At 44.9% G+C, this 12,738-nt stretch overlaps 1 protein-coding gene across 2 annotated transcripts in view; it reads right to left on the bottom strand.

Annotated features, from left to right (window-relative positions):
• Positions 1 to 1,176: 1,176 nt before the first annotated feature.
• Positions 1,177 to 12,738, bottom strand: part of SCG5 (secretogranin V) — a 58,589-nt gene continuing 47,027 nt past the window's right edge. For both annotated transcript variants that reach the window (XM_064570709.1, XM_064570711.1), the window contains exons 5-6: positions 5,896 to 5,949; positions 1,177 to 1,741 (exon numbers count right to left, since the gene is read on the bottom strand). In XM_064570709.1, coding sequence (XP_064426779.1) covers positions 1,646 to 1,741; positions 5,896 to 5,949 — 150 coding nt within the window. In that variant the 3' untranslated portion in view covers positions 1,177 to 1,645. The remainder of the gene's footprint in view (positions 1,742 to 5,895; positions 5,950 to 12,738) is intronic.

The raw sequence follows: 12,738 nt of genomic DNA, 5'->3' as shown, positions 1-12,738 counted from the left end.
TTCATGGGGTAAGCCCACCCAGCTCTGCAGGGCTCTAGGACACGCGGGAATGATGTTTGGGAATCAGGTGGCCAGGGTGCTTCGGAAATCCTGCTGTGAAATGTGGGGAAACTGCCTGCAGGAGCTCTCTAGAAAAACTGTCTCCTGCTACGGAAAAGGTGCCAATGCCTTTCTTGATTTCTATAATTGATCATAACAGACTCACACGTTAACTGAAGACGGTCAGGCTGTTTCTATTCCATAAATCGCTGACATTTAGACTTCATGTGCGCTCATTAAAATTAAAACCAAGAACAATCCATCTTCCTCCCTCGGTGCCTTCTCACTGCGGTCTCCCTCTCATAGACCAGGAAGTTGAGGCCAGTGATATCAAAGCCTGCAACTCATGTAACTTCTTTACAGTGAAGAGTGCTGGAGCACATGGGAATGATCTCACCAGTGCGCTGAATCCTGCCAGCCTTCTTCTGAATTGGCTTTCTGACCTGGGAGGACTCCGCTGAGTGAAAACTGCACACCTTTTCAGAAACAGCCTGGGGAGGGGCGCCTGGGCATCTCAGTAGTTAAGCGTCTGCCTTTGGCTCAGGTCACGATCCAAGGGTCCTGGAATCGAGTCCCCCATCGGGCTCCCTGCTCAGCGGGGAGCCTGCTTCTCCTTCTGCTTGTGCTCTTTCTCTCTCTCTCAAATAAATAAATAATCTTTAAAAAAAAACAAAACAAAAAACAGGCTGGGGAGCGCGCACCTGCACCTGCCGCTCCACCCTTTAAAAGCAGAGGGGAGGTGACTGACCTACTCTCTGCTCACCGAGAGCTGCTTTGTGACCTGGATTGTAGGCTCCGCTGCCTGGGGACCTTGGTGGTGTCAGCCTGAGTCCCCGATGCGCCCACAGAGCACAGCCCTATGCCTGGCACGGGGCAGAAACCCGGTATTTGCTGAATAAACACAATAACTCAAAGTCAAAGACTTCGGTCACCAGGTACTGACAGTACCAGTTCCAGCTTTTCATGGAAGCCAGGGGTCTCGGTCCCACCATTTGTAAAATGGAGATACGGTGCCAGGCCCCGTTTACTTCACTGTATTAGTGTTAAGATCGGGTAAGATCATATTTGTGAGTTTGTTCTAGTAAGCAAATAAATTGTTTTTATAATGATCTAAATAAAAAAAGCTTCACACACCAGTGCTTGCATACACATTTATTAAGATGTAGCCAAGTGAAATGTGTCCGTTCCTCCTCTTGAGTACAGTCTTCTTTACTGATGTGTAACAACGCCCAAGGGCCGGGTGAACTACATAATCAAAATCAAATGCCAGCTTTTCACAGACTTTGCCAAAAGAGTGCAGCCCGAAACACCATTTTAAACTGCAAGAAATCTGAGGACATTTCATTCATAGTCTTGCTTTTTGCTGTTGTTGATACATACACTTTAATTTTAATGTTCATCGCAGATCCATATTTAAAAAGAAAAAAGTAGTAGAGAGCAGAGCTGTCAGTGTGAAGGACAATGCAGTATTAAAATACAGCTGCTTTTCATCCGTACTCGTCTAAATTAGAAACATGCTGCCATTCACAGGGGCTCTAATCACACGTGCGCATAAGCAGTACTGAGGCCTAACGGGTAGTGTGGGTTCCTACCCGGCATCTTCACTTTATTCTGGGTCCTTATCCTCATCTGAAAAATGGGGGACCGACTTCTTGGCAACCACATTGTCCAGTCTCTGTCCTTGTAGATACGGATTGACACTCTGAAAAAAATATGGTTTGGTATTATACCTGAACATCAGATACAGACATCTCGCAAAAGACGTGAGTGAGAATTGCTTCTGGCCCTATTGGGTTTAAAAACAAGGGGCGCCTGGGTGGCTCAGCCGTTAAGCGTCTGCCTTCGGCGCAGGTCATGATCTCAGGGTCCTGGGATCGAGCCCCGCATCGGGCTCCCTGCTCCGCGGGAAGCCTGCTTCTCCCTCTCCCACTCCCCCTGCTTGTGTTCCCTCTCTCGCTGTGTCTCTCTCTGTCAAATAAATAAAATCTTTAAAAAAAATAAAAAATAAAATAATAAAAACGAGGTAACAGTGGTACGTACCACCTACCAAATGATTACTCCAGTGCATCTTCAATACCTGGGCGTCTGACTGACAGATGTGTCTAATTGTGTCTTTCACGCAACCAAAGAGTTCTTTATCAGATGCACTATGTCTCCCGCCTGCTTTTTGGTACAAAGATTTAGAGTGAGCCAGCTAGTAAGTTCTCACTACTAACTTAGGTACCAAGCCCCATACGAAATAACATTATTATTCTATGGCTTTATTTAGTGGGAGAGAGCATAGGAAATGCATCACATTATAAGAATGTTCTAAAGAAGACGACAGAGCAGGACCAAGCGGGAATCAGCACCTGCAGACTGGTCATAGGACATCCTGTTGCTGTACTGCTTCCATGCCAGGGTTCTACCTCAAGAGGATCCATCAGCGGCCCTAGAATTCTTCCCTCACTCAAGTTCAAAAGCTAAAGAAAAGAACTAAGCTACACACAAGGTGCCTTTTTTTTTTTTTTAAACATTTTATTCATTTATTTGACAGAGAGATAGAGAGAGAGCACAAGTAGGCAGAGCGGCAGGCAGAGGGAGAGGGAGAAGCAGACTCCCCGCGGAGCAGGAAGCCCGACGTGGGGCTCGATCCCAGGACCCTGGGACCACGACCCGAGCTGAAGGCAGACGCCTAACCGACTGAGCCACCCAGGCGCCCCGGTGCCTTTATTTTTGACTCAAGACTTCGTAGTCTGAAATCTTTCATCTGTGGCTCCTCTGAATGAGTCAAGGCTTTTCCAGTCCTTCTCTAATACATATCTATTTTTTGAGGTTTGGATTTGAACTAGTAATTGGAGCTTTACAACACAGTATTTAGCAAGCAGAAAAAATTTCAAAAGTTTTGGAAGCTATTTGTTTATTGAAGTCACCTTCCGGTAACTGAACAAAAATAAAAGGAAGAAGCTATAGTTACAAATGATCAGCAATCCCAAGTCCCCGTGAATGAAGGGTGGCAGTTCACAGGTGGGTCTCTCTCGCCAAGGGGACACTGTCTGCCTTGGCTCTTTTGAAGGGTGAGCAGGTCATTCTCCAAAAGAAATGGACCCTAACTTTAGTGTTTGTGAATGTCCTTCCACATTCTCACAGCTGAAAGCATGAATCATGAAAGGCCCTACTCATCCAGCAAAAATGCATTACAAACAAGCTGAGAATTACAAAGTGTGCGATGCCTTCATATCTGAAAAGGGACATGTCACAAAAACACAGCACTTTCCTGGGAAGGCATCCTTAAAATACTTAGAATAACGAAAATACTTTTTATATCAGAGATTGTCCACTAGAATGGTCTGGCTTACTCCAGAGAGTCATGTTAGAATCTCTGGGTAAGTGAAGCAAGTGTAGACTGAAAAAGTGTACTCAATACCATAAATACCTTCATTGTTTTTTAGTAATAATATTTATTCTGAAAATTCTAAGACATTAAAAAGGGTATGAGATTTTCATACTTACCAAGTATGGGAATAAAAGGTTGATAAACCCTTTAAATAAGATAAATAGTAGATTTCAAATATTGACAAGATACATCTTAACAGTTATAGTTTGCAAAGGTGATCATTTAAAGGGAAATTGACCTTTTACTCATGAAGCAACTCAGAATTCAATTGGATTTGATCGAATACAGAAAGTTACATCCTCCAGGGAGGGTCCGTCTTGGTAAAGGGACTTTCACAGGAGCAAGTCCTTCTGCCCAGGCCCAGAAAATGACAAATATTGGAGGGCAGGGGAAGTAAATTAATGAGGAAGCAGAGGGAACAATCACTTGAATTTTTTTTGATAAATGTTCATTAGTATTGAATCCTATACATAAGAGGAATAATAGTTAGATACTTGGTTTTAATTATCCTCTGAAAAACTCAAGGCACTTATATATTTCTCTTCTCTCCTGCGTGAGAGAGACTGGCTAGGTTACAGAGAGAACATTTTTTCCATTTCATAACTGGAAGAAACATTGGGATCAGATTCCTGCTTTTGATGTCCTTTGGAAATCCACAGCAGGTACTGAGCTTCGCTGGAGACAGCCTTGGTGATTGGGGCACTTGAGGAGGTGAGTAAAGTCTTCAATTAAGTGGAAACTTCACCTGAGGCTTTCAATTAAGTGGAAGCCTCACCTGAAGCAAGTTCTGTTTCCTCAGCAGTCCTGAGAAGGCCAGGATTTATGGCATGACCATGAGTTTTTGTAGCTGTCTGAGAAGAGGAAGAACTTGATACCACTGGGTCAAAATGACCCTTATTTTCATAAATTCTAAGCCTTTCCTATGTGGAGGAAGTTGAGGCCAAAGTACAATCCTTTATAACATGTGTCCTAGCCAGAATTCTGAGTTTTGGTAATCACGGGTCTCATGTAAAAATGACCTGAATCCTGACCCACGGTCATTAACCAAGTCAGGGCAGAAGGAATGGTGAGCCAGGAAATAGAGACAATTAAAGCTTCATGCTAAGTTATTCATCTGGGGTCGGTCATTGGTCTTATTTGGAAATGTTCTTGTTGTGCCACAGGGAGATATTCAAGCCATCTTACTGGTAAATTATGTGTATTGTGAGCTCCTGAAATAGAATTTCTTGATGTTTTCTCAAGACCACATTACACCCTTCAGACCCTTTCTGCCACCATTTGCCATCGGAAACTGTAATCGCCCCCCTAAAAAAGCCCTAATGACCCTGTGAACTCTCCGGAAGAAGATCTGTTTCCAGACAACTTTGCTTCTCAATAGAAAACTGGCCACGCATCATTTGTATCTTGTTAGGCAGCACAGGGGCTTGGAACTTTCGGTCGCGGGGGCCCGTCAATTAATGCTGCATCCAGAAAATCGACACCTCCTCGAGCACCCTGACCGGATTCGGCAGAACCATGCAGGCCGGCCGCAACTACCACTGTCCAGATTCCCAGATGTTGCCAGGATCCAGGCACTTGCCGGCTAAATAAACAGTCAGTGGCCTTGGGTATACGGTTTGGTTTGTATATCTAACTAACGTGGTTACTCTCTGGCAGCACTACGCTGCGGAAGAACAGGACTTGAACTTTCTCCTTCACCTGATCAGAAAAAGAAGGCAGGGGGCCAGGCACTTCTGTCCACGAGGGCACCCATGGATTATCAGAACAGACACTGATCACTGATTCAGCCTCGGGGCCATAAAATGCCCTGGAAACTCAGAGCAAACTTGACATTCAGCTTTACAAGAGGCAACACCACAGCGGCTCCATGCACGACACCCAGACCAACGTGCCACCCCGGGCCGCCCTGAGATGGTAAATACCTAAGCCTGCCAACAAATTCACCCGCCAGCAGACAAATACAACAGATCTAGTGGATTGTACATCAGGTTGGCTAAGCGAAGAAAAAGGTATGTAGGAGGAATGAGGTTTGGTCATCTCATCTTTTACCCCTACATTCCTTCAAAATTACTGCCTGGAGCTTGCAGTTCAGCAAGCACTTCCTTGTTCTTGTCTTGTGTTTTTATATAATTGGTGCAAATGTGTGAGCAGTTGCCCCCAGTGGCCTAGAGCCCCTCTGAGGAAAGACACCCTCATGTGCTCCCTGAATTCCCACACCCAGAGCAGGGATGCAATCCACATTTCGCGAATGCGGTGGAGGTGGCTGGATCACCACCAAGAGGGGCTCCGCTAAGAACCATGCGCTAAATCGTGGGCAAACCATCTCAGGAACCGACGGCACGGCCCTTGTTCCCTGGGACCCCAGTCGTGCCCTCCCAGGATGGCACATGAGAGGCTTCGGCTATTTACGACAACGGAGGGTGAGTTACACTCAGAAAGCTCCAGGCGTCCCACCAACAGCCCAGTCCACCACACGTTACCCTCCGCCTTCGTGTCTGTCCTCCCTTCATCTTCTCATAAAGGAGTTTCTTGTTCTAGAATGGGGAGAAAAAGAAAACACAAATGCACAAGTATGGATCAAATTTGGTGAGCGTCTATTTTAGAAGCAATACTTGGTGTGTCCCCCTGGATATTTGCATACGCATATTTTGGAAACAAAGCTGGATGAAAGGAATGTTGTGTCAGAAAGATAGACCACAAAAGAAAAGCTGGTGGTTGTGTAGCTTTTAATAAAGTTCTCTGCAATGCCCCAAGGCACCCCAGTGTCACCAACAATCATATAAACAGGAAAATACGACATTCTAAAACACACGGGGCACTGGAAACTCGGCTCCTCACTTTGAACAGCCTTTGTTTAAAACAAAGTTTTATCTCGTTTTACTTTTGTACCCAACTCCCTTTTTATGAGCTTTACACATAAACTGTTCTCTAGAGGAGTGTCTGACTATTAATAACAATCCTCTATGTCAATAAACGAGACCTTCTGACTTCTGCGACCTTTCCTCCTGTGGTTTCGGTCAGTGTGTGCCCCCAGTCCAGACAATCGGAAAATCATTTGGTCTATAACATTTTTAATAGAGTGAACCTTTTAAAAACTGCCAAAAAACATCTTGGCAGAAGGAAAGCTATGTTGGGGGAAAAAAAAAACCGGGCTCTGTTACCACAGTTTGTATAAGTGTTTCCACATATTGCTGTATTTCAAACACATAGTGGACTTAAATGAGCTCTAGAATATCGGACACATGCTCCGCAGATTTCTCTTCTACTGAGATTATAGACGACAGAACACTTAATCTGAAGGCAGAACGGGAGAAGGGGCATTGGGGGGACATATTTGTGTTGGCTTTTTATTCTTTTTTTTCATCAGAAGGGAAATAATGTATAAAAGAGATGATTCATCTTACTCTAAGTAAAATATACTGACACTGTTTTTTGTTTTTGTTTTTTAAAGAGATGACAGTTCTGTTAAGGAACAAGTTTATACAACGCTTTTATCCTCTGAACTGTTTGGATATAGAGACTTTTTTTTTTTTTTTAATGGTAGATTTGGAAACGAAAATGACAAATGCCAAGAAGGAGCTTCATAATTTTCATGTTCATTAAAATCGACCCCACCCGCTATTTACCATGCGTTATCTCTTGCCCAAACCTCAACTATGCAGGGAGACCGGCGCCGGGGAGTGAAGGGGCCTCCGCAGCCGCAAAGGCCGGTACTGGCCGCAGCCTCGGCCCCCCGCTCACTTGGGGAACTGGTCCATCTAATATTGGGAGGGAGGAAAGGCAGACGTGCAGACCACACCCTCGAAGAATGAGCACATCGCCGTGAGGCTCATTCTTGTCGTCTGTAGTTGCCTCTCCGTGGATGTAACAACCCTTGCTGCGCAGAGAACGTCTGGGAGCTTGTGCCGACGCTGGGGCAGGGGGTTGGGAGATGGGGGCCAGGACAGAGGCTCTTCACGTGCATCGTCAGGGTCCGCCGCCTGAATGGGTGGGAGGGCACGGGGCCTGGAGCCTGAAGGATGGTGGGGCAGCCCCTCCGCCGCGGCAGAGCTCCACTGCGCCACCAGCAGGGTGAAGGCGGCATCGTTGTCCTTCATCTCCTTTAGAAGGTTGTGGGGCAGAGGATACCAATGAACAGCCTTCATTCAAAAAGAAGTGCAAAAAGTCTAGCAAGTCTTCCTCTCAGAGATGGTGCCTGGGTTTGCCTAAGACCCAGGTTTAGGATTAGCCGGATGATGCTTTCCCACACCTGCATGAAAGGGGCTGGGGCACTCCTGACTAGCTCTGCTCTTGAATGGATTTAAAGGCAAGGATTGTTAGGTACAGGGTAAGAGAAGTATACGAAAGGAACCAGAAGAAAGCAGCCCCCCCTCCCCTGACACCCATTCCTTGTAGATGGGGTGGGGATGGGGGAGTGGTGAGCCTGTTTTCCATGTGAGTAGCAGGTTCAAGTTCACAAAAAGGGCTTTCCACTGTGCCATCAAGATTTTGGACAACTGCCCAGATCTTGGTTTCAAATTCCATTCCTAAACGGAACCAGGGAGACTTCTCGGAGAATGTCTGATTCCAGGGCCAGGGCAGGGAAAGTACGAGGATCAATGAAGCTGGAATATCTAATTGTGCCATAAGGGAGGAACATGCTCAGAAAGTGGTGAGTCATGTCAAAAGGACAGAGAAGCCAGCTTGGAGACTCCCACTGGCTAAATCTAGGACAGTTTAAACACCAAAATAAGTAATAATAAGAATCTACAAACCATCAAATAAACCAGTTTTTAAATACATAAATGAATAAATGGGGGAAGAGGGGAGACCCTTGCTTAGAGTAGAATGCCAGCCAGTAAATGTAGAATGAGTAAGAGAGATGAAAATCACCATTTGACAACTACCATAGTTATCGATTCTGGCGAGTATCATCAAAGGAGACTAAAATTGTTGGCTCAAGTTCAATGGGGACAGAACATGTATACAGTCTGAAAGTATCTCCCCACAGATTATTAATTTCAAAGGGAAAAAAACCAGTAATTTTACACTTGAGAAACCTGGCCGACATCACTTAGACCAGGTCACTACAAAATCTGGGACAAAGTGGCATCACATGTGTCCTGATGTCAACAGTAAGAGGAACATCTCAGAAAGGCATAACTCAAGGCTAATCACACGGAAACATGAGGCAAACCCCAAGTGACTCTTTAGCGGGGTCGAGGTCCTGAAAGACAAAGAAAGGCAGAGAGGGTCCTTGTTGCCCCATTTCTTTCTTGGCTCAGGCTCTGGCTGTGATCAGCTGCTTCCGGGGAAGAAAGAGACCCTACTCACCCCAAACGGGCTGATGAAAAGATATGAAAAGCACTTGGAAAAGAGAAACATTTGCTTTTCGAGAGAACTTTTTCCTGAGTAGCAGTGAGCAATTACTGTGTGAAGGAGGGGGCGACCGATACCCACGGTGGCCAGCCTGTGGCCATAGCCACTCCACGCTGGGGACACACACACTGTCCAAAAGGCAGCCAGTCCTAGACAGGACTCGATGAGCCCCCTGTACAGGACGCATTATGAGCCATGAGCCACGAAACAATAAGGAATCTGTTTTTAAAGAACTCCTGGAGTCAGATGGTCCAGTTCAAATCCCAGCTCTGCTGATCATCAGCTCTGTGGTGTTGGGCAGGCTACCCAACACCCCCTAAGCCTGGATTTTCTCATCTGTAAAATGGGAGTGATCGGGATGGGCAGATCAAATGAGATAATTCACATACAGTTTTTAGCACAATATCTGGCACACAGTAGGTGCTCAATAAATATTACTATTTACTACCATATAATAAAATACAACGACTCTTCATCTTCATTCCCGTCATCTAACAGAAGGCCTGAGGGCATGTGATGTGCATTTAACAAATGTGTCTTGATGCATTAACAAAGAGAAAGTAATGCAGGAAACAAGACAGACGCTGATATTTATAATATATGAATCACTGCTAAAGACCTAGCTGAGCTCCAGCTAATGTCAAAAACAGACAAATGTTATTAGCATATAAGGAATCACGGTGTTGTGTGCCATTCTCTTGTGCAAGACCATTACTTTGTTAACTTACAATCCGGCTGAGCTTAGGACAGGCTTGAGACCATCGTTCTCTATAAACAGGGAGGAAGGCCTCTCAACCCCAGCATAGAAAAGCAAGACATACAGCAGTTCCCCCTTATCCGAGATTCTGCTTTCCACGGTTTTAAGTTACCGGTGGTCAACCACGGTCTGGAAGCAGATGATCCTTCTTCTGACATATGGTCACTTACTGTTACATCAAATGCCTACGTTATTCACCCCACTTCGTCTCATCACAAGAAGGGTAGTGTAAGTGCAATAACGATATTTTGAGAGAGAGAGACCACATTCATATAACTTTTATTCCAGTGTCTTGTGATAATTGCTCTATTTTATTATTAATTACTGCTGTTAATTTCCTACTGTGCCTAATTTATAAATTCACCTTTATCATGTATGTATAGGAAAAAACAGTATACATAGGGTTTGGTACTATGCAGTTTCAGGAATCACGGGGGGTTTTGGAACAAATCCCCCTCGGATAAGGAAGACTGCTGTACTCAATTCACACTTCCAAGTGAAGATCAAGGAAATCGGGGCACCTAGTCAGTTAAGCGTCTGCCTTCAGCTCAGGTCATGATCCCAGGGTCCTGGGATCGAGTCCTGCATCGGGCTCCTTGCTCAGCTGGGAGCCTGCTTCTCCCTCTCTCTCTGCTGCTCCCCCTGCTTGTGCTCTCTCGCTCTCTCTCTCTCTGACAAATAAATAAATTCTTAAAAAAAAAAAAATCAAGAAAATCATGTTTCACTGCCAGGCGGTAATGGGAAAATAAATGAGAGAAACTTAAGTTTAAATAAACACATAATTACAAATGATAAAAGGTGTGTACACATTGTTCCTGGTCACTGATCTGTAATAGTAATCTGTCCAGGTTTTCAAGAAAAGGCAAGGAAAGTTCCCAAGAGAGAAGTTTCCATCTTTCTTGCTTCCTCAAAAGGGCTCTCTGCCCTCAGTCTCTCTCCTGCTTCCTTTTGCTCTTTTCCAGCCTACCAGTTCTTCAGGGTGCCTTCAACTTCCTCGAGGACCATCGTACTCGGTGCAAGGCCTCCATCTTGGGTATTCTTCTGCCCTTCTCTTCCCTCTTTGCCATGGTGCTCACGGGATAGCTAGAGTATGAAACTGGACAGCGCTACGTTGGGTTCATTGTGTTTTCATGCATTTCACCTCAACCACGAAGTGGTAAGCTCATGGAAGACCAGTCCCATGTTTGGAAGACAATTGTAAATCGAGCACCTAGCACAGCGCCTGGAACAAAGCAGGCTCCGTATCTTCCACTTGTTCTTTGCTGAACCTGGCCTTTGCTTTTCTTTGGCAACACTTTGCCCCTCTGTTGTGGAGTCCTTCCCAGGGCTCCTCTGTAACCTCCTACTCTTTCCCACCTTCTCCGCTCCCCTTTTTCCCTCCTACCTCCCTCTCTTCTTCACTCTATCCTTTAAAAACTCCCCTCAGAGGAAAAGTTATGCCGTCCATTTCCCGTAAACTTGGCATAGCTCTTCTTTCCTCCTCATGCTATATTTACTCCATATACCAGTTCTAGTCAGCTCCCCAGCTGCCTTTGAAATGTCATAGGTTCTCATCACATTGGTGAGGTTCACTTGAATCCACTATATTCGTGGCCTTCATAACTGGAATTACTTCATATATTTTTTTCTTGCCCTTAGTCTGTTCCTTCTCTATTCCATCCGACCATATGCCACCAGAATAACCTCTTTTATAGGAGACTTTCATGAGTTCAGTCTCCTATTCCAGAACCTATAGATGTTTGCCTATGTAATTCAACATGTTTAAATTCTGCTAGAGGCTTCAGAACAGCTCCATAAACCAAGTCTCCCTAACAGAACCACTTATGAAAAAGAACAGAAATAGCATTAGTGCATTTTGGAGGAAGCAAAATTAAAGCTGCTGTGGTGTTTTAAGATGGGAAATGTGTCCACGTCAAGCGTAGAGGGAATCAATTCAATGCAATGTTAAAGCAAGGTAATGGAAAAATGAAAGTGGTGATCATGAGGAGAGGCATCTCTCTCTAAAACAGTCTAAAGAAAGGGAGGGATTTTAGTCCTAAGACTACGATGGCCCTAGTAATGACGGAAGCAACATCAGCTGCCAGCAATGAACTAACTGAGCAGGGACCGATAACTCTAGAAAGGCTTAGGCAGGAATATCTGCTCGTTCACTCTTGCCACAGATGTACTGACCAGCAACTTACACATGAATTAACACTTCTTAGTACTTTCCCACTTTTCTCACGGGGCTTTTGCATTTGATTGCATAGGCCCGACCACCGGAGCATAGCTATATCCCCATTCAGTCGTGATCTTCTTTGACTCATTGTCCGAGCCTGCTGGGATCTTCTTGAGTCCCGACTCTTGTCATTCAGTGCTCTCCCTTCTAACTTTGCGTCATCTTTTGAGAAGCTGATAAGTACGTGTTCTATATTTTCTATTACAAACATTTCTAAAGATGTGGAGTGGGATAGCACCAAGACATGCAGGATACCACGTGCAGTCTCTCTCCCTGTGGACATGGACTCTTTCACAAGCTCCCTTTTGGTGAGGTTCTCTTGCCGAGGCTGCATCTCTCCACCTATTCCAGGAGGAGATCATGAAAGAGCTCATCAAGTACTTTGCTGAGATCCAAATGCACCATGGTCACTCCATTTCCCTCATCAAGCTGACAAGTAAATGAATAACACTGGCGAGTAGAAGAGTACAGTCAGACTGACAAACCTTGGTTTTAACAAACATATGCCAAATGGTGATGATTTCTCTTTCCAAGTGCCTACAATTTCTTTAATGGACAGTTAGAGATTCTTGCCTTATACTGACAGCAAGTTCACTGCTCCACATTTTGGAATTTTTCTTCTCTTTCCATAGAGCAGAATTACATATGTCTGTTTCTAAACTTTTTTTTTTTTTTTTTAAGATTTACGTATTTTAGAGAGAGAGAGAGAGAGAGCATGAGTGGGAGAGGCAGAGAATCTCAAGCAGACTCCACGCTGAGTGCAGAGCCTGATGCAGGGCTCAATCTTACCATCCTGAGATCACGACCTGAGCTGAAACCAAGAGTCGGATGCTCAACGGACTGAGCCACCCAGGCGCCCCTGTTTCTAAGTTTCTGACATCATTTTTCCTTGGTCCCACAGAGATCATCTCCCTCAGTCTAGAGAGAGAATTTGCAAATTTTTTCGGTGTCCTTTTTTACCAAAAAATAACAACAACAACAAAAAGCAGC

This window comes from Mirounga angustirostris, unplaced genomic scaffold (genome assembly GCF_029215605.1).
Source record: "Mirounga angustirostris isolate CCGP_5_RB_7025 unplaced genomic scaffold, mMirAng1.0.hap1 SCAF_9, whole genome shotgun sequence".
Taxonomy (NCBI): Eukaryota; Metazoa; Chordata; class Mammalia; order Carnivora; family Phocidae; genus Mirounga; species Mirounga angustirostris.
Note: the sequence above shows the minus strand (reverse complement) of the source record. Positions and strands in the feature narration are given on the sequence as shown.